This window comes from Erpetoichthys calabaricus, chromosome 7 (assembly GCF_900747795.2).
Source record: "Erpetoichthys calabaricus chromosome 7, fErpCal1.3, whole genome shotgun sequence".
NCBI classification, from domain to species: Eukaryota; Metazoa; Chordata; class Cladistia; order Polypteriformes; family Polypteridae; genus Erpetoichthys; species Erpetoichthys calabaricus.
Window position 1 is genome coordinate 81,232,675 of NC_041400.2, and position 24,380 is coordinate 81,257,054.

Consider the following 24,380-nt stretch of genomic DNA (forward strand, 5'->3'; position numbering starts at 1 on the left):
GTAACCCGTCACATCAGAACAGGTCCCATCTGTTCCAAAAGGATTCTCAGTGCCCCATAAACCTAAACCCCTCTACCCTGCACCAAGATTTGAGCCATGCGTTAAGCCTTCTAATCTCCTCAGTCTTGCCTGGTCTGGTGCGTGGCACAGGCAGAACTTTAGAGAAGACTACCTTGTCAGTTCTGCTCCTCAGCCTGGCACCTAACTGTTTGAATTTGAATCACAGAACTGACAGACTACCCTTATGTATGTCATTTGTTCCAACATGGACAATGACAACTGGATCCATTCCAGCTCTGGCCAAGAGCCTATCCACCCTACCAGGGTGGTCCCCCACGTGTGCACCCGGAAAGCAACACAACCTACAAGATTCTCTGTCTCTGGAGCACACCTGCACTTCAGTCCCCCTAATAACTGAGTCCCCAACTATCACTACCTCTCTCTTTCTGGGAACTTGTTTTGAGGTGGGCCGTTGGAGCTCCTCATCCCTGCCTACTACCTCAGAATCATCAGAGACACTGTCCAACTCTGCAAGGACGTGATAACAGTTTGACACTTCTGATTCTGACGTTGATGCCTTTGGAGAGTGTGTACCCTTTACTTTACGCCTTGTGACCATGACCCACAGTAAGAAGTAGGACATTTAAAGGTTTACATGTAAAAATAACTAATGTAAAGTCTTAAGAGTTTGAATTAGATGGTGTTGGATCTTGGTTCTAGTAATGGTTCATGCAGTTGCAACTTGAATTAACTAGATACCACAAGCTGAACGATTTAAACAGTCTTTCAATATTGCATTGCAGTAGTCAGTTCTACTTTAAATAAATTTATGAATGAACTTCTCTGTATCCTCCTTTATTGAAAAATAGTGCCTATATCCTTCTGCTTCCAGTCCATTACCTTTGAAAGGTTTTTGAACATATGTGCCTAGCAGATAACGACTACCCTGTAAAGATTTGCACTAAATACTGTAGCAGAGGTCAGGCGCCTGCTCCTGCTAAGATTGCAAAAATCCTTCTCCTCCCACAGACAACAAGGCAGTTTCAGTATAATATCAAAAGCTTTTTTTTAATCTAATGTTTATATACAGATGTTAAGGTTTCTATACAAGTAAACCAGGCATATCAAATATTAGAAGTTAAAATGAATGGAATTGTTCAACCGGAACGATTCAGATCAATGTCCATACAGAAAGATGTTAGTGTTAAATGTCCAATTTTTTTTTATTACTCTTAATACTTGTCTCTGTTGGGGCACATTTTCACTTTTCTAGGTGACACTTCACTTTCCCCTCCTGACAGCACGATGTTTTGTTGAATCTTATAAACTGTCTCTTTCAAATATGTTCTTACTCCCTTTCTCTCTCTCTCTCTCTTGTTTATAGTGTCCTAGTTGCTGATTATGCAAGATTTTACAATAGTTCCATCAGTCAAAATCAGACCACTGTTAATTTCCAATGGTCTGGTTACTTTTTCAGTGAAGTTACTTTAACTAAATATGTCAATATGTTAACTGCAAAGTCTCAAGCACCTATTTCACATCTTCTTACACTCGTTTACACACTACTTAAATTTAAACATTTTAATAGTAATAAAACTTTTTTTAGTATTTGCTTTTATTGCATATTTCCCAGTATCCTTCAATCAATTTGCATTTATCTCAGCATTCTTTTTTTCTTGAAAAACACATTCATTTGAGTCATTGTCGTGTTGATCAAACGTTTTGCCTAAAAGTAACCTGCCTGTTAAACTCAAATACACACCAGAGGTGTGGAAATCAAATTTTTTTCTACTTGTCCACGGACAAGTAAACTTAGAAAATCCACTTGTCCACCAGTTAAATTCACTTGCCCATAAACAAATAACAAAAGTGAAAAATAGTTTATTTTTTCTGATCTCTTTTATTGATACCAAAACTGCCTTCCATTTTAAAACTGAAAAAAGTTCCTTCAGGGAGCAGAATTTTGCCACCTTGCTCTAGAACACTATATAAAAGATTTTGTTATCATTTTAACTCACTAATAAACAATGCCTTCATTATAGCTACACTAGTTCTGTTTCACATATTACAGTTACATAACAGAACACTGTCCTGATTCATTTTTTGCCATGTTCTTCAGCTTTTGTCTTGCAACATCTTCTCCCCCAAGAATCTTTACCATCTCAGACAGCATGGGCTGAATGCTGTTCATTTCTGCTTGAGCTGAACTGCATGGTTCCTGGACTGATGGTCCTGCAGAAGTGGATTGCTGATGACTTTTCAGGTTTTTATGAGTGATGTGCCTGTTGCCAGATGACAGCAAGAATTCCACAGCTGGTAGTGGGTCATACTCTTCTAAAGGTTTGCCATTAACAACAATGCACATCTGGTTTTGAAGGTTTTCCTGAGTCAGGCGGGTTCTTAGAGAACTCTTTACTAAATTCATATTGGAGAATAATCTCTCACAAGAAGAAAAAATAATCACGTCTATGTGAAGATTTTTATAGATAGATAGATACTTTATTAATCCCAAGGGGAAATTCACAAATTTCATAATTTCATAACATTTGGAAACTGTTAGAATGTTTTCTTCTTTATTTTTAATAAACTGACAGCGCAAAACCAACTTGTTTTATATGAAAAATTCTCTAATCAAAAATGATCTATAGACAGCTCATCAAAATTGATGTTTTCACGCAATAAATTTGTTAACTCCTCAATATATCACAACCTATGCGAAATCGCAAATTTCAGGAAAGATTAACTGCCTAACAAGCTTTGTTATGTGGTGAAAACATTTGCATTGTAAGTAAAATGACCGCATTTTTATGTAGAAACAATGAATTTTATCAATCGTCTTCTATAATACGCTACCGTTGCTGTTGGTTTGTCTGTCCAGGATTTTAAATCACCTGTAGCTCGCAAACCGTTTCACCTATTGACTTGACATTTGGTACACGTATCATACGTGACGTCTACTATCCGCTTTCGGGGTGATGATTTGTATTACTCTTTTCATTTTTATTTTATTGTATTTTATTGTTGAATCAACTCTCAGCAGCAGGGCGGCCGTGCGGCGCATGCGTATATGCGCCATTCTCATTTCCCACCATCTTCGCTAATCATTTTTGTGGCAGACTGAAGACTTAAGTGCCAGCTTAAGTGAAAAATTAAAGAAAACGTATTAAGTAATTGCAACACAAAAACTAACTTAATCAGTTTTAACGCGAAAAGATGCCAACGAAAGAAGATAAGCAGTGAGCCGCTAGGATGGAGAAAAGAAGAACTGCTCAGGAAGCAGCAAGCGCATCAACCTCTGAGCAAACGAATGCCAAACTAGACAGAGAAAGAGCATGAAAACTAGGAATGCTCAAGTCAGGTGTATTCACTGCACATTATTGTGCAGTACGCCGTTACTGGTAATATATAAAAGTTATTGATTATAATGAAAAATCATCAGATTACATCGTGATGTCAGCATGAAAAAAATGACCGCATCTCCAAGCGTGTAAATAGTAGGGTAAAATACTTCTGTAAGACCATAAGAGTGCTTCCCCTTTGAAAAATCAGCCGTCATTTTGTAAACAATATTGAAGACCAATTTGAGACATGAAGAGCATGCTTAAGTAGACGGTTTCCGCACGAAGTACATACCCAAATGTTTAAAATTTGAAAGTACAGTAATCCCTCCTCCATCGCGGGGGTTGCGTTCCAGAGCCACCCGCGAAATAGGAAAATCCGCGAAGTAGAAACCATATGTTTATATGGTTATTTTTAGAATGTCATGCTTCGGTCACAGATTTGCGCAGAAACACAGGAGGTTGTAGAGAGACAGGAACGTTATTCAAACACTGCAAACAAACATTTGTCTCTTTTTCAAAAGTTTAAACTGTGCTCCATGACAAGACAGAGATGACAGTTCTGTCTCACAATTAAAAGAATGCAAACATATCTTCCTTTTCAAAGGAGTGCAAAGCAAGCAGTCAAAAAAAAAATCAATACGGCTTTTTGGCTTTTAAGTATGCAAAGCACCGCCGGTACAAAGTTGTTGAAGGCGGCAGCTCACACCCCCTCTGTCAGGAGCAGGAAGACAGAGAGAGAGAGATAGAGAGAGATAGCGAGAGACAGATAAAAAAAATCAATACGTGCCCTTTGAGCTTTTAAGTATGCGAAGCTCCGTGCAGCATGTCGTTCAGGAAGCAGCTGCACACAGCCCCCCTGCTCACACCCCCCTACGTCAGCGCAAGAGAGAGAGAGAAAGTAAGCTGGATAGCTTCTCAGCCATCTGCCAATAGCGTCCCTTGTATGAAATCAACTGGGCAAACCAACTGAGGAAGCATGTACCAGAAATTAAAAGACCTATTGTCCGCAGAAACCCGCGAAGCAGCGAAAAATCCGCGATATATATTTAAATATGCTTACATATAAAATCCGCGATGGAGTGAAGCCGCGAAAGGCGAAGCGCGATATAGCGAGGGATCACTGTATTGTTAAAGATGTGCCCTGCACAGCACATATAATTCTTTTTCCTCTTGTCTCTTGCACTTGTCCGCGGACAACTGAAACCAGAAAAACACACTTGTCCGACGGTCAATTTACCCGTGTCGGACAAGTCGGGCGTTGGATTTCTGCACCCCTGCACACTATCAAAAATAATGTTAGTATCACCCGTTTATTTACTTAAAAGTTGCATTTTATCTAAATAATCATGGAGTAGTCCTAATAAAAGCTATAAAAAGCAGATCTTTTTTCACCCCAATAAAAAAAATTGTAAACTGAAATAAAGTAAGTAAAACAAAGGTGAATAAATAAAACTATATGAAACTTTTAAAATAACTCAAAAGAACTGAAATAAAATAAAACTAGATTTTTTTTTTCATAATAGTTACTGCAACCCTGAAATTTGTCAAAATTAAAAAAAATATTTCTTTGTTTTTCAGAGAAATATTCCAGCCACTAAACTGGCCAATCAAGTTGTCTTTAAATACTTTATTTTTAACACGGAGATAATTTGTCCACCTTTAGTCACACATGACATCATTCCTGAGTTTGGTCGTCTCCATTGAACTCCAGCTAGTGACCGAGAAACAGCTATTGAAAAACTGTTTATTGCAGTATGTTGAGCTGAATATGGGCTGTTGGAATGTATGCATGTGAAGAAGAAAGTAATCTATTGTGTTATAATAGTGACAGCATTATACATTCTTGTTCTAGCAATGGTGAAGCATATGGAGTTGACAAGTTTGCTCAACTGGAAGGGCTGTCACTTCTGAATGTATGTGATATTAGAGGTGTCTTGGGCAGCTTTCAGAACTAAACATGTGACTGATAGCAATCTGTTACATAGACAAGGACAGCTGAGTGCCATAATAAAATTCTCAGTACAGATACTGTCAGAGCAGAGATTAAATAAAGGCCCTGGTGGAAGATAATAGGATTTCAGTGGATCACAGAGAAAGACATAGCATGTCACAGTATAATAACTTTGGTAGCAGCACTTCAAGAGACAGAGGGATATGGCAAGAAAGAATTGTAGAGGGAGTCAGCAACATAAGACCAAAGAGAAGCCACCAGGGTACAGTCCCAAAACCTATGGAGGAAGGTTTCAGGAACACCAAGGGAGCAAAGGAGGAATATAGGATCAGGGACTAGGCCTATTAGATGACAAGTTCATGGTGCAGAATATAATCACTGTACAATTTTAAATTGTGTGTATGCTGGTGGTCATCTACTTTTTGACGAATTTTTGATGTTTTGGACAATGGAGTTCCATCCCAGTATTTGACTAGTGGGCAGTATACATTAAAACATTAAAGGCATAGAACACAATGCACCAAACACAGTGGCCAATGATTTTATCTCATTGGAAATAAGTGGGCTAGTGGAAAGAGAGTAGGGACCAGTATAAGTGATTTCTGTTGAATGCCATGATAAAGAATATGTGGGAAAACCAATCCAATTCCAGACATGTATGAGGGTGAATGCCATGCGATGCAATTCTAGGTCTGGAGGAGAAACCCCTTCATCCCACCTTTTTGAGAATCAGTATGGAGTGTCTGACTAAGGAATGTTTGCCATTCCTTAAAAATGTGGATAACATATTTTACGTGCACAAAGTCTGACACTTGATGTACAGTCAAACTGACAGTGGAACGATGATGCTGAACCTCATAACAGTATCTAGATGGGATAGAAAGGGGTATCATGGAATAAGCAAAATTAAAATGGGGAAAGATGTTCATCTCTTTAATTGAAAAGCTTTGCATGAAAGGACAAAAGAAGATGTGACCAGGAGGAAACAAAATAACTTCCTTATAGACATGATTGAAGTTTTTAGCTGTTAGATCCTGGAGGGATGTAAAGTTGTTCAAACCCCAGGTGTCTTAATGAATCTGTCCAACGTATGATAAGTGATGACAAAAGGATAATGGAGAGGATTAAGAAGGGGAAGAGAAGATTTACTCCAATTAACAGTGGTTTATAGTTCGAATAATCAATGTAGTCCTTATCCTGTTTTAAAAGAAGAGTAATTAAAGCCATATTTATTGTGAGGTTCAATGTGAAGTTGAAAATTACTTATTCTAGCATTTGGAAGACCGGGGCTCTACAATTGCTTCTGAAAGGCTGACAAGAGATTGGGGTGCCTCAGATTTTTCTTTGTAGCTAAATTTCAATTATGTTCACCTAGTGATTTATAAATTTTAACATTTGAAAAAGCAAACTAGTTTTGATGCTGAATAATATGTAGCAGCCATCACTAATGATGATGAATAGTACTGCACACTACAGACTTGGTTACCATCTTCAATTATTTTGTGCTTTTGTTCATCACGTGTCACTGAATGTAGCCCGCAACACAGTGCAGTGAACTGAGTCACAGATAAGCAGCTTGAAGCTGGCTGTTTAACTGAAGTGGTAGTAAGCTGCTTGTAATCCCTGGTGTCCTTTGTATGTGTTCCATTTGATGTTATCTTGGGGAGTATTTGCCTGTGGGATGAGAGGTGACACTAGACAATCCCTCAGAAAAGACAGCGTGTGTCACCAAATGCAACTGACCACATGCACAGCCATGCAATAAGTTCTGTCACAGGAAAGCAACTAGGCAGAGATTTGTCCATTTAGGTAAGGAGAGGTAAAACCTGCTATTCACAGATTCTCAGAATCCCAAGTACAGTACACGTCTGATCTGTGCTATAGGGTATGTAACACTCAACAATTAACTGACTTTGAATACTTACCTGTTTATCAATCCTTTGCTATTTGTAATCTATCTGAAAATCTGCTGTTTTGATTCTTGAAATTATATCAGAACCCCATATTCTGAGCCTGCATCCAGAAAAATTTCAAAGAGTGCTTGCCATCAAAGTTTCTTAAATTTCCCACCAACCCGAAAGGGGATGAAGAGAGCACCTGTCAGCTGTTCACAGGACTGCATTTCATGCTCTTGTTGTTTAAAAGTGTTCTGCCTTTGATTATTTCCTTTTATTTTTGCCCCATTATCAAATAAAAATGTCTACAAAATCCATCCATCCATCCATCCATCCACCCTGCTGAATCTGAACACAGGGTCACGGGGGTCTGATGGAGCCAATCCCAGCCAACACAGGGCACAAGGCAGGAACCAATCCCGGGCAGGGTGCCAACCCACTGCAGGACACACACAAACACACCCACCAAGCATACACTAGGGCCAATTTAGAATCATCAATCCATCTAACCTGCATGTCTTTGGACTGTGGGAGGAAACCCACACAGACACAGGGAGAACATGCAAACTCCACGCAGGGAGGACCCGGGAAGCGAACCCAGGTCCCCAGGTCTCCCAACTGCGAGGCAGCAGTGCTACCCACTGCGCCACCGTGCTGCCCCTGTCTACAAAATACTTTATAATAATATATATAATACTTTAGTTTAGGTACTGCAAAAATACATCTATTACTCATTTAGTCTTTTGTAACGAAACCTTAACAAAGGCTTCTTTTGGTGTTAATAACAGCCACAAAGCATCAATAAAGTGCTTATTCGTCTGTGCAAGATGGCGACCTAAAATAAATTTACTTTTGAATGGTCAGAAGTGGCTTAAGTGTGACAAATGATTCTTGATATTACATACTTCATTATAAGACTTGTGAATCCTTCATATTCATAAGTACTTTTACCAGAATATCAAATGCCACACTGCACAGAAATAAATAAGGAAATTACTGATACTTTATAAGCATAAATAAGACTAAAGATCCCTTTATTAAGTTTTTTTTACATAAAGAGTAAATGAGTAATACGTGCATTTTTACAGTATCTACACTAAAGTGTTACCCTAGTATCTGAATCTGGATGGCTTCAGTTTATTTACTGCTGCACTGCAACTAAACATACACATTGTTTAGTCTATTAAGTAATAAAGAAATAAGTTATTTGGTGTTTTAAATGCTTTATGCAGAATAAATGATTTCTGCTTCCCTTACATGGCTCGTGGCAAAAACCCAGAGTGCGCCAGCAGTGCACTGGGGTGTGCATGTTTGTCTGACATAATTTTCTCCATGCTGACACGTTAAGTACAATATAAACCACTTTTAACTTCTAGAATTCTTGTTGTTCACATTTGTTAGATGCCAAGTAATACTTAATAAAACATGCATTTCTGCTAAAAAGGTCATAAGTGTCAGACCTGCTTTTTTATTTTACACATGTAATATACATTTTATTACTCTTCAGGGTGAATGAAGCCAGATAAAACAGCTTGTAAATATGAATCTATATGTATGTGTGTGTTTGTGTACATATAATGTATATACACTTGTATATGCGGTGTAGCTGCATTTTTCCAAAGTTACCAAAGTTCAGCAGCTCTAACTTAAAAAAAAATGGGATTCAACAAAAGCCTGACCCATAGAATTGATTCCACAGACAAAATATCTTCGTGTTTAAAAGTTTAGTTAAAATTCAAAGTAAAACAGTTCACACAAAAAAGAAAATTAAGATAGCGAAAAAAAAGAAAAATTCTTAATTAAGAAAAGTTGTGTTCAAAGCTTAAATCTTATTACATCTCAAATCTGTACTATTTTCTTAACATTTCTGAACCATTTCAAAATGACAGTCAGAAAACTGTATGCCTATCCCATTTCTGAATTGAAAATGGGTCTTTCAAGTCCCTGCTTACTGGGACCTGTTCTAAACACAACTGAAACAATTATCACCCTGTATCTCAATTATAGCAAGAAAGTTCTATCTTTTACTGACTTATAGGGGGAAAAGACTATACCATTAACTATGAAATTATATTCTATTCAAATTAAGCAAACATTAATATGAGTTTAACTCAAAACTTTAACTTTCTAAGATTGGCTCTTACATGCGGTTTGTACTTAATTGAATATATAATACGTATATATTTTTAACCTATTCTTTGCAGTCTGTCTTATGAGCTGTCATTTACTGTTTTGTAAAGATCTTGCAGTTTTGATTACAGTTTTTTTTTAATATTCTTGATGCTGTCTGAGTGATTTTTCTAAAAGCATTTAATATCCTTTCCAGATAAATTCCACTGTTACGTGATCTTGAAGGTACAAAATGTCAAAAGTACAACTATCACTGTTCGTGGTCACCAGCCATCCTGGGAGCAGGACTTCATGTTGTAAGTAGAAAATGAAATGATATAAGTATTGGTTTGAATTTTTGTAATGTAATGGTTGGAGCTGATTAGTTAGTTTAGCAGAGGTTGCTTATAATATATTACATTTTCAATGACAGAGTTGTGCATTTCTGATATATTTTTTTTTACACTTTATTTTGTGTTGCATTATCAAGGGCTGTCCAAGAAGAATCACTTTATCAGTATAAAACACTTTAAAATGTTTATATTCTTTGTTGAATAATTTATTATTGTTGCAATAAATGTTATGCTTAAACAATCAGTTGTACTGCTTTCTAAACTAGATTCACATACACCAAGCTGTTTAAGCTGAAAACATATCTTAAATACATCATACTAACAGTACACTCTGCATTATGGTGTGCTGAAATGGGGGGACCGTGTATAAAAAGAGTATTTTCTACATGTTGTGACTGAAATGTACACAAATACCCTTAAATGAAAGTCTGCAATGTTCACTTTAATCATGTCTGAATTGTTTGATTTGCAAATTTAAACTGTGGAGCAAAGGGGTAAATCAATGAGTAATGTTTCTTTGTCCCAAACATTATGGAAGGCACTGTATATGTTTGCAGTGCCAGAATATGAGAGCATGTGGTATAAGTATCTCATCTCCCAGTGTGCCACAGCTGTGGTCTTTTATTGGCCTGAAATGCTGTTACTTTTCCATCTACAAGATGGAGTAGAGAGGTATGAAACAAAATAATTGTGTTCATGCATAAAGTTAAGTCATCTGAACTATTCTACGAAGCATGCTTAGTAAGTAAGACTTTCTTAAAATGGTGCACCAGGCTCATCTGAGCCTTATTATTCAGCTCTATTATAAAGGATTTGGGCAAGTCGCACTTGGTAACCGAAGCAACATGTGCATAATACAATTACTGGTAGGAGTACTGTTGAGGTTTTTTTTTTTTTTTTACCCTTTCCGTTGTATCTGTGTTAACTTACCTTTGTGTGTTCAAGGTTACTGGTGTTCTGCTGTGCTGTGGTCACCTTACATCTTGCAGGTGTTGGGGAGAATAGTATGTCTTAGCGTCATGCTCAGTAATTTAAGTATCAAAAAGATGACCTTGTTGGAAAGAACAATATGCCTGGTCACCCTTTATCTATTTATCTATCTTAATTATTATTTTTTGAAAAATATATCAGTAATTTATATCTGATTGTATTGTGAAAAAAAGTTTTAAACAGATTTTTTTTATATTAATTTTTTTACACGTGTTAATTTTGCTGTTTTAAGACTCCACTTAGGCTATCAGCTTCATTCAATTGTCTTTTTAAAGTGGAAATTGGGAATGAGGTCAGGAATGGAATGGAACCTTAGGCGGCTGCAAGAAAAAAGAAGCGGGTGGAAGTGGGATGGAAATCTTATCAGGACCTGAAGGGAGCAGGATGAAACCATGGGGGCAGTGTGGCTCAAAAAAATCTCTATATTTTACTACCTTTATATTGTAGACAGCTTTAACTCCTTAACTCATGATTGTGGTTAAATGAGTTTGAGCCAAGGTGTGGAAATCATTGTTGGACTGTATGGTCTGAATGTTGCATGAACACTTTAATAAAAAATATTGATAATTAAGTGACTGTGTTTAGCTACTTGTGATTCCTAATAAGGAAGCATTTTCTTATGCAAAACCAAACTGCTTTCATGTCTTGCAATTAAATCTAATGATGTAGATTGTGAGGCTGTTTTATCCCTGTGTGCATTTTGCTCACTCATTTTTTAGGCAGCTTTGCTAGCTTAACTTGCTGACTGTGCATGCCTCTGCACTCGCTTTAGTCTATCCTATTAGATTACATGAAGGGAATGAGTGAACTCTCAAGGAGTGTTTTTGATTGTTTTTTGCAAAGTGAGTGACATACTATATAATTTCAGCTCACACATCTTTAAAACAACAATTAAGATATTATCATAGACGATACATATAGCACACTCCTAGTGGAGAGCATCATCAAAACTCCTTCCTTCCAATATGTATGCTTTGATGCCCTTTTTCAGTCTTCGGTTCAGGCCTTCCACCCCTCCATTAGCTTCTGGGTGTAACACTGCTTTTCTGATATGTTTAATACAGTTCTTTCTGTCGTAATAACATTTTGAAAACCCCATTGACTGAACAGGTGGTTTAGAGTGCATATGATAGATTGTGTTGTGGTGGAGCTTAGCATGGTCGCCTCAGGGTATTTTGAATATAAGTCATGCACACCCAAAAAATGCATTGCATGAGCCAGTGCCCCATTGAGTTCCCTAAATATCTATTTCTAAGTGCTCCCAAGGTGGTACCGGCCATGTCACAGGTCTCAAAAGAGCTGGTGTTTGTCTCAGTGCCTTGCCACTTAATAAACACGCGGAACATTCCTTCAGTAGCAGTTCCACATCATGGTCAATATTTGGCCTTCAGACTGTCTCCCTGCATTATTGTTTTACTTTCACAATCCCCAGATGGCCTGCATTGGCTATATGAGTTACTCTTGCCTGGAGAGATTCAGGGTTTAGGCTTTGGAGACCCCTTGCTAATGTTTAATACCTCTTCTTTGGTTCAAGATGGCGCCGACTGGTGTGGCTGGCCATCTGCTCGTCTCTCTAGTCTATGTTTTAACTTTGTTTTTATGTTTTAGTTTATCCCAATGGCCACTGTTCTATGATCGCGAGTCTTTACTAAACATATTTTCTGACTTGCTTTCCTCTCAATTTTCATCTCCTGGTTGGATTTTTTGTGAACCTCCACCTTTGTTTTATTCATCTCCTGACTTCTTCACCTGGACGCCGGTGTTCACCTGTATCAGTGAATTGAATGCCCCTCGGAGACGCAAACGCACCTGCCGCCGTTGTGGGAAAAGAGCTGGAATTGCTGTTAAACAACGCCGACTCAAATCCCAGAGCTTTGATTCCCAATGCCTGCGAGTCGTCTATGACCCATCTTCTCCTGCTCAGGACTCCATCACTGGTTCATGGGCGCTGGACACCGGATTTAATTTCTCCATTTCAAGACAGCATCACTTTTCCTCGGCCTGCAATCGAGTAGTAAACACTGCTAATCTTCGCACACTCACCCGTGCTCATCCTGCAATGAGCTCTTCTACATCTATCAAGGCTGCTCTCTTGAATGTGAGATCAGTGTCTAATAAAACTTTTATTCTGCAAGACTTTATTACCTCAAATAATCTGGATTTCTTCTTCATCACTGAGACTTGGATTTTAAATGGTGACTCTTCTTGTTTTACTGACTTGACTCCACCAGGTTATTCATGTTTAAACTCTCCTCGCCTGACTTGTCGTGGGGTGGGGGCATTGCCACTATTTTTAAAAGTATGTTCTTGTGTCGGAGCCTTACAAGGGGTCCATTTAGCAGCTTTGAACTTCAACTTTTCGAAGTGTGCAGCTCCCTTTCTCTACTGTTTGCCGTGGTTTATAGACCTCCTGTAATTAATGAAACTTTCATCTCTCAATTCTCTGATCTCTTGGCTGATATCACCCTCTCTCATGACAAAGTTCTTATTGTTGGTGATTTCAACATTCACGTTTGTTGTCAATCGAAACCTTTGGTCAATGACTTTTTATCACTTTTGAACTCATTTGATTTTATACAGCATATTAATATGCCAACCCACTCTCTCGGTCACACCCTCGATCTCATTCTTACTTGTGATATTTCAGTGAATAATATTGAATTATGTGATGTTTCTTTTACTGATCATTTTTCTATAATGATGGATCTGAATATTACTGTCGATGTCCCTACTAATAGCTGTCCCCCACGCTGCTCGCGCTTTTTAAATTCTTCTATTATATCTGATTTTAAAACCATTTTCTCTAGTCTTTATGTGCATGACCAAAATAATGGTATCGATGACTCTGTCGTAAAATTTAATTCTTCCTGTAAAACGATTTTAGACTCAATTGCTCCGCCCAAGATACGCAGTAATAAGGGTAGACCTGCTCCCTGGCTAAATGAAAATACACGATCACTGCGCCGCGCCTGTCGAACTGCTGGACGACGTTGGAAAAAAGATGGACTGATTGTCTCTAAACAGATTTTTAGGACTTCTCATTTCAATTTCCAGGCTGAAGTTAAGATAACAAAACAAAATTTCTTTGCCGATTTAGTATCCTGTGATTCAAAGAATCCTAGGGTCTTATTTAATTCAATTAATGCGGCCATTCACCCCCACTCTGCGATGGGATCAAATAGCATTGTTCATTCATGTGACCAGTTTCTATCATTCTTTGTCAGCAAAATCGATACTATCCGCCGTGGCATTATTTAAATGGGCTATGAACTTTCTACTGTTAATCATGACATTGTCTTAGAATCCTTTGATCTAGTCTCACTTTCACAGCTAAAAAGAACTATTGACACCCTTAAACCAGCCCCCAGTCCTCTGGATATTGTACCAGCACGTCTCTTAGTGGAAGCCTTTGATGTGTTGGGCCCACCCTTATTAGCCATCATCAATGATTCTGTTAGTTCGGGGGTTGTGCCCTCATTTTTTAAATATGCTGCAGTCCGCCCCTGTCTTAAAAAGGCAGAATTAGATCCTGGAGTTTTAGCTAATTTTCGTCCAATTTCCCAACTGCCATTTTTGGCTAAAATTCTAGAAAGAATTATTTATAATAAATTGGTTGATCACCTTAAGTCCAATAATTTATTTGAGATCTACCAATCTGGCTTTAGGCATTATCATAGTGTTGAAACGGCACTCCTGAAAGTGTTCAACGACATCTCTCTTATTACTGACTCAGGTGATGCGGCAGTCCTTCTCCTCCTTGACCTGTCTGCTGCCTTTGACACTATTGACCATGAAATATTGCTGATGCGGCTTGAACATCTTGTTGGGCTTAAAGGGGCTGCTCTTAACTGGTTCAGGTCATATTTAACTGGTTGACACTTTTCAGTGACTTTTAATTCCTCTTCTTCATCTACTGCTCCTCTTAAATATGGTGCTCCTCAGGGATCCATTTTGGTCCCTATTTTATTCTGCATATACCTTCACCCTTTTGGAGCAATTTTTAGGAAATTTAACATTTCTTTTCACTGCTATGCTGATGATACTCAGGTTTATATTTCTGTCTGCAACTCCACAACAAATCAACTCCACAACTGTCTGTCTGAACTAAGATCCTGGATGGCTAATAATTTTCTTGATCTAAATCAAAATAAAACAGAGGTGCTTATAGTGGGTCCATCAGCTAAAGCCCAAATTGGTCTTGGTCTTCTCGGCTCTTTCTCTGTCTTTTCCAAACCTCAAGTCCGCAATCTTGGTGTTACCTTTGATAGTAACCTCTCTTTTGAGAAACAAGTACAGTACATTCGGTAGTCAAGAGTTGCTTTTTCCAACTTCGTCTATTAGGTTATATAAAGCCTTTTTTATCTTCTAGGGATCTTGAGATAGCTACTCATGCGTTTCTTTTTTCTCGCCTCGATTACTGCAACTCGCTGTATTCTGGGATTAACAAATCCTTGATACACAGGTTACAGTTGGTCCAAAATGCTGCCGCTCGCTTTCTGGTTGGGGCAAGAAAGTATGACTCTGTCTCTCCTATTTTAGCTTCTTTACACTGGCTGCCTGTCAGTTTTCGAATTGATTTTAAAATCTTGCTGCTAGTTTTTAAATCTTTACATGGGCTTGCTCCTGCCTATTTATCTGAACTGTGAGTTTTACACCAGCCATCTAGAGTGCTTAGATCTTCTGGTCTGCTGTCTCTGGTTGTCCCTCGTACCAAGTGTAAAACCAAAGGGGGACAGGTCTTTTGCAGCTGTTGCACCTCGCCTGTGGAACTCTTTACCTCATCATATAAAGGAGTCGTCTACAATTGAACTGTTTAAAACAAGATTAAAGACTCATTTCTATTCAATTGCATTCAGTGACCTTCAGTAATACTGATGGCTTCCTCTTTGTGATTATTTTTTATGTATATAACATTACTTCTATTTATTATGTATTTTATTTTATGTTCATATATTTTATTTCTATTTATGTTTTATGTTATTTTGTTCTATTTTTGTAAAGCACTTTGGCCACAGCATTACTATGTTTGTTTCAAATGTGCTATATAAATAAATTGACATTGACATTCCTAACAAGAGAGTTCATCACGCACCAGGTAAAAAGGAAGAAGCTTTGGCCCCACAGCTTTTGGCCATCCTTTCACATCTTTGCAACAGACAGAGCAGTTTACCATCATGGGAGGCTTCACAAAGTTCCTCCATTGTACAGTAACTATGCCGCTAAGTGGTTTCTGCAGCATATGAATCCAGGCACCCTCCTCCTCTGAGACTGAACACATAGGCAGGGATAAGGAAACCGCTCTAGAGAGTAAATCAGCAACTGTATTTTCAGAGCCAGGTGTGAACTGGAGTTTGAAGTTGAACTGGTTTAACCGATCTGCCCACTGGAGGAGCCTGAGTGGCTTGTGACCTGAACCCACGCCCCCCCCACCCCCAACACCCAGAAGAGTGGTTAATACCTGGTGGTCAGTACGCAAGGTAAAATACCGGCCATAAAGATAAATATGCCAACCTTCATAAGCCTACAGGCAAGCCAGTACCCCACCGAAGTACTGTTGCACAGCTTCTGTAAGGGTATGGTAGGCAAAAACAACTGGTTGTGCAACACCATCAGCTGTGTGGAAGTGCTGGGGGGGAAGAAGAGAGGGAACACCCGGAGTGCTTCCGGGGAGACAGCCGGCACTTCTGGTACTTCCGCTACACTGGAGTGTGTTGGTGGAAGATTGCCGGTGCACACCGGGAGCACATCCGGGTATGGATAAAAGGGGCAGTCTCCCTTCATTCGAGGCTGGAGTCGGGTGGAAGCAGGACGAGGTCAGAGAGAAGGAGGTGGTTCGAAGAGGAGGCAGTGTGGTTGGCCTGGACTTTGGGGAAGATTGGGGTTTGTGGAGCACTTTTGGACATTGTAAGTAATAATAATAGTGTAAATAAACGTGTGGTGGTGCAAAAGAACATGTCTGCCTGTCTGTGTCCGGAGCTCGTTCCACAAACTATTCTGTTAAAGACCTTTTTATATTTTTATAAATGGATATTTGAGTTAGAGAAGCACCACTTTAGTTATTTTTTTCATCTCTTGAATCATAACTTTTATGTATTATAAGTTCCTTGTACATAATACTGTTTATTTAATTTATTGCATCTCTCTTTGAGGTGTGGGAAGTGAGAATGAGGACTGATGCAGTGATATATTAACATGTTGAGAGTCAAGCATTAGGATCAAGCATGTGATCGGATTATAGGGTTTTACAGCTCACAATTAATCTGTGTAGTAAAATGGTATTGTTGGGGGAAGGGGGATATTTAACACTAAAGATTTAATATTTTGACTTTCTGCTGTTGATTTTATTTAGTTACAGCTTTATGGTTTGCTCCTTAATTGTGTTCAAACTAATTTTTAATGCTTTTTAATGATTTTATATAGTTTGTAGGGTAAGATAACTTCCTGAAGGATCACTGACCATATTTTAATGCTTTGTCTTTATGCTTTGCTGTTGCTGATTTTATCAGGATGGCTCAGTCTTGATATAAAGATGTATTTGCTGTATGGATTCACATTTTTTTTACTGGATATATATTGCATCCAGTGAAATGAAGTCATGGTATGTGCAGCACTGCCCCAGCTAAATCCAATGTATTTACTTTTTTTAAAATGCGTCTGCTCTTGAGTTGACTTTATTAATTTCACCACTAGGTGGTGCAAGGATTGCATATTTCATATATTCTATTCTTATTTTTGAGTAAAATTTGGATGTAAAATATCTTGTTACACTACGTCTCCTTACAAAAGGTGTACACTAATTTGTCATTTAAATAGCAATTTCTTTCTTATTTAAAATATTTATTCTAAAGAAAATTAAAAATATCTGAAAAATTGAAAAGCTGCTAACCTTTATTTAGCAGTAGAGGTTATTAACTTCATGAGTGTGGCAGAGTTTTTCTTTTAAAATGCTTTCTTATCTTCATTATGTTGTCCTTGCAGCATGAAGGTCTGGCTCTTGATTTGAAACCTAGGCCTTGTTGCTGTCTGTATGTAATATGTACATTATGCTCATTTGTGAATACATTTTCTTTCATTCTCCATTTCACTCTCTTATCCCAAAGACACAATTGGTGCTGACTGTAAGCTATTAATGGGTATCTGATGAGGGAGTTTTGTTTTCTGAGATGGACGGACATCCCATCAGGATATGTTTCTTTGCTATGCCTAAAGTTGTTAAAATGTTATACTCCTTGATCCTGTGGACTAAGAAGTTAGCCAAAGATATTCCAGAAGCAGCTGCTTAATGTTAAATTTTGTGAAGTGAATTCTCAGTGTTTTTTTTTATTTTATTACAGAAATCTTGACATCCTAGATTTACCTGGTTGTGACACTTCCTTTACCACAGAGATAAGCATGAATAATTTGTTTCAATCTGAAACTTTACACTGTTTTGCTTTCTGGGAATGTGATGGGGAAGAAAGGGTATTCTACTTTTCACATGTAACAGAAAGCTTAAATTTCTTGCTATATTGTTGTAAAAATTTACATTTAATATAGTTGCTCTATAGTGCCCCATATGTACAGCCTTATCTGCATGTGTGCAGCTGCTTTAAGCAAAGAGACTCACCAACACACCACAGACAGACCAAATAGTTAAGCTACCCCAGAGCTATTCACCAAAGCAGGTGTGCTGCTCCCTGTGGTACTTTTTATTGGAGCACCCCCCACTTCAGCTGCTAACCCTTGTGAGAATATGGCAGTCACCCACACTAGAGGTTCATATCACTATGCCTATAGTCTAAACTATCATGGAAATTCCTGTATCTGTTATTTTGGTATATCTTTGCTAAAGTTACTGTTAACTATGTTGTTTGTAATAGTATTAGGTATACCTAATTTATAGCCTTACCTGCGTGTGGACAGATGCTTCAAGCAAAAAGACTTACAGTCTTGGCACAAGCAGACCAAATAGTTGCATTCACATATAAGCTACACCTGTACCAGTCACCAAAACAGGTACCTACTCACAGTGCTGCTACCTTTTGAAGATGCCTCTTCTCAGCTGCTATTCCCTGTGGGAATATGGCATTCACCCACTGTAGTGGCTCTTAACAATATACCTTATCCCAATTATTATAAGTCAAAATTAACAAACACAGTCAAACCGATGATAGCAAAAGTCAGTCAGTCAGTCAGTCAGTCATTTTCCAACCCATTATATCCTAACACAGGGTCACGGGGGTCTGCTGGAGCCAATCCTAGCCAACACAGGGCACAAGGCATGAACAAATCCCAGGCAGGGCGCCAGCCCACCACAGGACACGCACACCAGGGGCAATTTACGATTGCCAAAGCACCTAACCTGCATGTCTTTGGAATGTGGGAGGAAATCGGAGGAAACCCATGCAGACACGGGGAGAACATGCAAACTCCACGCAGGGAGGACCCAGGACGTGAACCCGGGTCTCCTAACTGCGAGGCAGCAGCACTGTCACTGTGCCACTGCGCCCAAAAGTAGGAAATACATTTCAAAAGAGTCTTAAAAGGTTAGGAAATGTATTTGAAAAAGCAGTTTTGTTAAATAATACTTATGTAGAACATATAGGTGATAAAAGATTAGCCTTTTTGAATCTAGGTACAGAGCTGGTACAGACTGTTGTTCAGCCCACAGAGGTCTTGCCAATTTCTTTGGGAATTCAAATATATTTTCTGGGTGTGTTCTTCATTCTTTTGTTGTCCCCTTCTATATATTCCTGTCATTGCATAGCGTGCATCACAAACTTAAAGGCCTCATTTCACATGGAATTAACAACATGAAAAAGCATTTTTTTCTCAGACTCATTGTCCATTTTTATTCTTTTTTTTTTATAACTACCATGGACTAATAAATTCCAAAAACATATTTGTAACAATCTGTTTTTTTAGGATACTGTAATCAGAATATAAGTTTAACATGTCACTGTGCTCTGTGCAAATATTTTAAACCTGCTTTTCTGTTCTTCTTATATGTACAGCTAACACAAAGCAAGATTTAGTACAGGGGTCCAGCATTTAGAACTGCTAGGCAAGCTTTTTAAGACAAGACAAGTTAAGAATAACTGTGAAATGGGCATTGTACTATTTCTGTGTGTCAGAGTCAGCATGACATTGGATCTTCTTTTCCTTGTTTGGAATGGCATGATTTACCTAAGTTGGGGCCTGCACATGGAGAAAGAGTATAAAGCCTTGGAACATTGCCCGGCACACCTTTGAAGCCGACGGACGGATGGGAGATTCCGTCATCTGATCCGGAAAATCCTTCCAACGCAGCGACGAAAATGGCAGACTTTGTACATCGGACCCCCACTTCGGTGATGGTCTTGTCATGGCTTCGTTATCTGTTATGCCGCGTAAACCATCATTAAAGAAAGCGAAGTTATTTCTCTTATGTGATTTTTTACCTCCGTATAACTAAGGGAGGGGTGTCGCCTTTTTATATTATATCCATATAGTTTTGGGTTATGTAACATGCCACAATTACAAAAGAACTTTTTCCAACAAGGGAGCTAGCGCCCCCTGCTGGAGACAAGTGGGGACAAGAGTGGGATTGTGGCTAAATTAATAACTATCATATTTATAATGTATCATATATATATAATCTATACTAATAAAAGGCCAAGCCCTCACTGACTGACTGACTGACTGACTGACTCACTCACTCACTCACTCACTCACTCACTCATCACTAATTCTCCAACTTCCCGTGTAGGTAGAAGGCTGAAATTTGGCAGGCTCATTCCTTACAGCTTACTTACAAAAGTTAGGCAGGTTTCATTTCGAAATTCTACGCGTAATGGTCATAACTGGAACCTGTTTTTTGTCCATATACTCTAATGTAGGAGGTGGAGTCACGTATCGCGTCATCACGCCTCCTACGTAATCACGTGAACTGAAAACAAGGAAGAGATTTACAGCACGAGTCAAACACGGGAACGAAGGTAAATGATGTTAATTGTCGAGTGTCTTTTAATACTATGTAAGCATACATATTAACACATGTGCAATTAAACATGTGCATTTACGGGGTGATTTCTCAGGTTTAAAAGCTCGCCTTTTATTAAAAAGGTAAATGCAAACTGTTTTCATTCTGAAGGGCACAAACCACGTTAGATTTCAGCCGTTAAACGCGCAAAAATGTCGGTACACCAGATATATAAGCGCAACATATTATCAGTTGTATTGTATGCTTACAATACATATAGAAATGTGTTAATTGTTAACTAATATTATGGGATGGTGTTTTTCGACTCGCGCCTTGATTTAAATGATTGCATGTCTTGGTGGGTTTGCGTAGCTTATTGTCAATGTCTTTACACCTCTTTTTAAAACTTAATTTAAAAAGGTTTTCTTTTCTTCTTAATTAAAATTTAAAAGCAATACTTCACCGCTGCGAAGCCCCTCTAGCGCTGACGTCCGAGGTTCGATTACCGTAAGCGAGTGCAGTGAGTGTGTACGCCTGATGAGCCAAGAATAAGGGGGAAACACGTGTCGCGTACTCTTTGCATTATTTGACAGTAAACTATTTTCAACCATTCTATGATCTGCTTCTCACAAATGAAGGCACCGTGGATGATGTTAGCTGACTTGCTGGCCAACCATAAGCGTTACCTGGTAGGTAACCACCCACTCACTTCACTCCCTTACGGGAATCGAACCTCGGACGTCAGCGCTAGAGGCGAAGCCCCTAAAATTCTGCCACGGCGTGTGGTTCGTTTATTTGACAGCATGTAGATCGGGGTAATTACATTCACGGCATTCGTAGTCTGATTCACAATCTGATTGTATGGGCGGTTACCTACCAGGTAACGCTTATGGTTAGCCAGCAAGTCAGCTCGAAGTGATCACTCGAGTAAAGGCAGCTTCACAAAAAAACAGATCCTTAACAAATTGTTATTGGTATATTTTCCCTCAATTTAAAAAGGTTTTCTTTTCTTCTTAATAAAAATGTAAAAGCAGTACTTCGCTGGTGCGAAGCACGGGGATTTGAGTGACTGACGCATACAGACATATTCATGAGTGCAGGTACTTCGGAAAGAATGCACCGTGTAAACCTAAAGTTTAAATTAAATTCATAGACCTACAAAAGGTTGCCATTGATTTGAGGCAAGATTGCTTTTCTCCTGTATAACTATACGTTGCATTCTCAAGAGTGTGCTTGTACAGCTTGGTCATATTACAACCGGAGTGCTGAACTGACAACGTGGTATACAAACATAACTATAACAATCGTTAAAAAAGAAAAAAAAAAAAGCGAAGAACCCTTGGATTTAATAAAAAGGCTCCTTCCTTGGCGAAGCAAGGAAAAAGGAAGACCTTATATGGCGTTCGTTTATAAAACAGTGGAAAAGCTGTGTTAAGGCTGCTTCACAAAAAAACAGATCCTTAACAAATTGTTATTCGTATATTTTCCCTCAATTTAAAAAGGTTTTCTTCTTAATAAAAATTTAAAAGCAGTACTTCGCGGGCATTTAGATATAGATCCATCCATTTTCCAACCCGCTGAATCCAAACACAGGGTCACGGGGGTCTGCTGGAGCCAATCCCAGCCAACACAGGGCACAAGGCAGGAACCAATCCTGGGCAGGGTGCCAACTCACCGCAGGACACACACAAACACACCCACACACCAAGCACACACTAGGGCCAATTTAGAATCGCCAATCCACCTAACCTGCATGTCTTTGGACTGTGGGAGGAAACCGGAGCGCCCGGAGGAAACCCATGCAGACACGGGGAGAACATGCAAACTCCACGCAGGGAGGACTTGGGAAGCGAACCCAGGTCCCCAGATCTCCCAACTGCGAGGCAGCAGCGCTACCCACTGCGCCACCCTATATATATATATATATATATATATATATATATATATATATATATATATATATATATATACATATATGTTGAAAAATTAATAAGAAAGCTACATATTTTGGCAGCTGCTGCTTAAATTTTCAATGAAATGAAAAAAGCTCTCCAAGAGAAAACCTCAATGAAGAAGAAACAGTTTGCACTATCTAAAAAGGAGAAACCCTCATTTATTAAGGTTTGCTGCAGATGACTTAACTGAAAATAAATGAATAGTTCCTATGTGTATAATACATATTTATCTATTTTACTTATGCCTTTATTCCAGCAACTTGCAACATCTGAGGTACAATATGTTACATTACTTTTGTTTTTTGCAGCACAGGCAGGTGAAGTGACTTCTTCAGGGTCACACAGTGGTGTCAGTACCAGGATTTGAACTGACAAGCTCCGGGTTTGCTGAAATATTACTGAAGAAAGAAAAAAAATGAAAACGGGCAAATGGGGCTATGCATACACATGTCCATCCATCCATTATCCAACCCGCTATATCCTAAATACAGGAGCCAATTCCTGCCAACACAGGGCACAAGGCAGGAAACAAACCCCGGGCAAGGTTCCAGCCCACCGCAGGGCACACACTCCCACACACACCCACACACCAGGGACAATTTAGAATCGCCAATGCACCTAACCTGCATGTCTTTGGACTGTGGGAGGAAACTGTCAATTGTGCTTTACAAACTTTAAAGTCTTTTGATCCGTTTTTTTCATTAATATTGTCATAGGGCTATATATGGGGACGGTCCCCAAACCTTTATCTTGTTTTTTGACTTGTTTTTTCAGGATATTCCCACAATACACATATACATATATATATATATATATATATAATATATATATATATATATTATATATTATATATACATATATATATATGCGATTCTAAATTGGCCCTAGTGTGTCCTTGGTGTGTGGATGTGTTTGTGTGTGTCCTGTGGTGGGTTGGCACCCTGCCCAGGATTGGTTCCTGCCTTGTGCCCTGTGTTGGCTGGGATTGGCTCCGGCAGACCCCCGTGACCCTGTGTTTGGATTCAGCGGGTTGGAAAATGGATGGATGGATATATATATACAGTGGATCCTCGGTTCACGAACGTCTCGGTACACGTACAAATCGGTTTACGACCAAAAAGTTTGCCAAACTTTTGCCTCGGTTTACGGCCACACACTCGGTATACAAACAAGCCAGTTTCCCTTTCGGTTTGTACATGTTCAGTCTCTCCCTGTGCATTTCCTGTGCAGAGAGAGAGAGAGCACGACACACACACACACAGGCAGCGCGTGAGAGAGAGAGCCGCGCACACACACAGGCAGCGGGAGAGAGAGAGAGCCGCGCACACACACAGGCAGCGTGAGAGAGAGACAGACGCATACACACAGGCAGCGCGAGAGAGAGAGCCCGCACACACACAGGCAGCGTGAGAGAGAGACAGACGCACACACACAGGCAGCGCGAGAGAAAGAGTTGGACGCATAAGGTAGGAAGGCAGTTAAAGAATGCACTGGGCTTGATTTTGTTTTCACTTCTGTTTACAGCGATCGGTTCATAGCGTGCATTGTTGCAATGTTGCTTTTCTTGGTGGCTTATTAAATTACGGATTTTTTCAAATGTTCATTTTTTCCCTGTGCTTAAAACTCATTAAAAAAAGTGTTTTTAGCCAGTGGTTGGTAGCGCTATAGCGCGAACTATTGCAGTGTTAGTTTTCTCTGTTGTTCAAGGTTGTCTCAGTGTTATTCAATGTTACTAAATTTAGTTTACTATTACGCTGTGCATTCTATGGTTTAATTAACTATATTTGTGCTTAAAAACTTAAAAAAATATATATTTACATACAGTTCGTATGGTCTGGAACGGATT

The 24,380-nt window shown here is 38.9% G+C and overlaps 1 protein-coding gene across 1 annotated transcript in view; it reads left to right on the plus strand.

Moving 5' to 3' along the window:
- The window catches only part of LOC114654212 (protein unc-13 homolog B-like), an 837,814-nt gene that overhangs the window by 167,543 nt on the left and 645,891 nt on the right, over positions 1-24,380 (plus strand). The window contains 1 exon segment of the mRNA XM_051929449.1: positions 9,514-9,613. Coding sequence (XP_051785409.1) covers positions 9,514-9,613 — 100 coding nt within the window.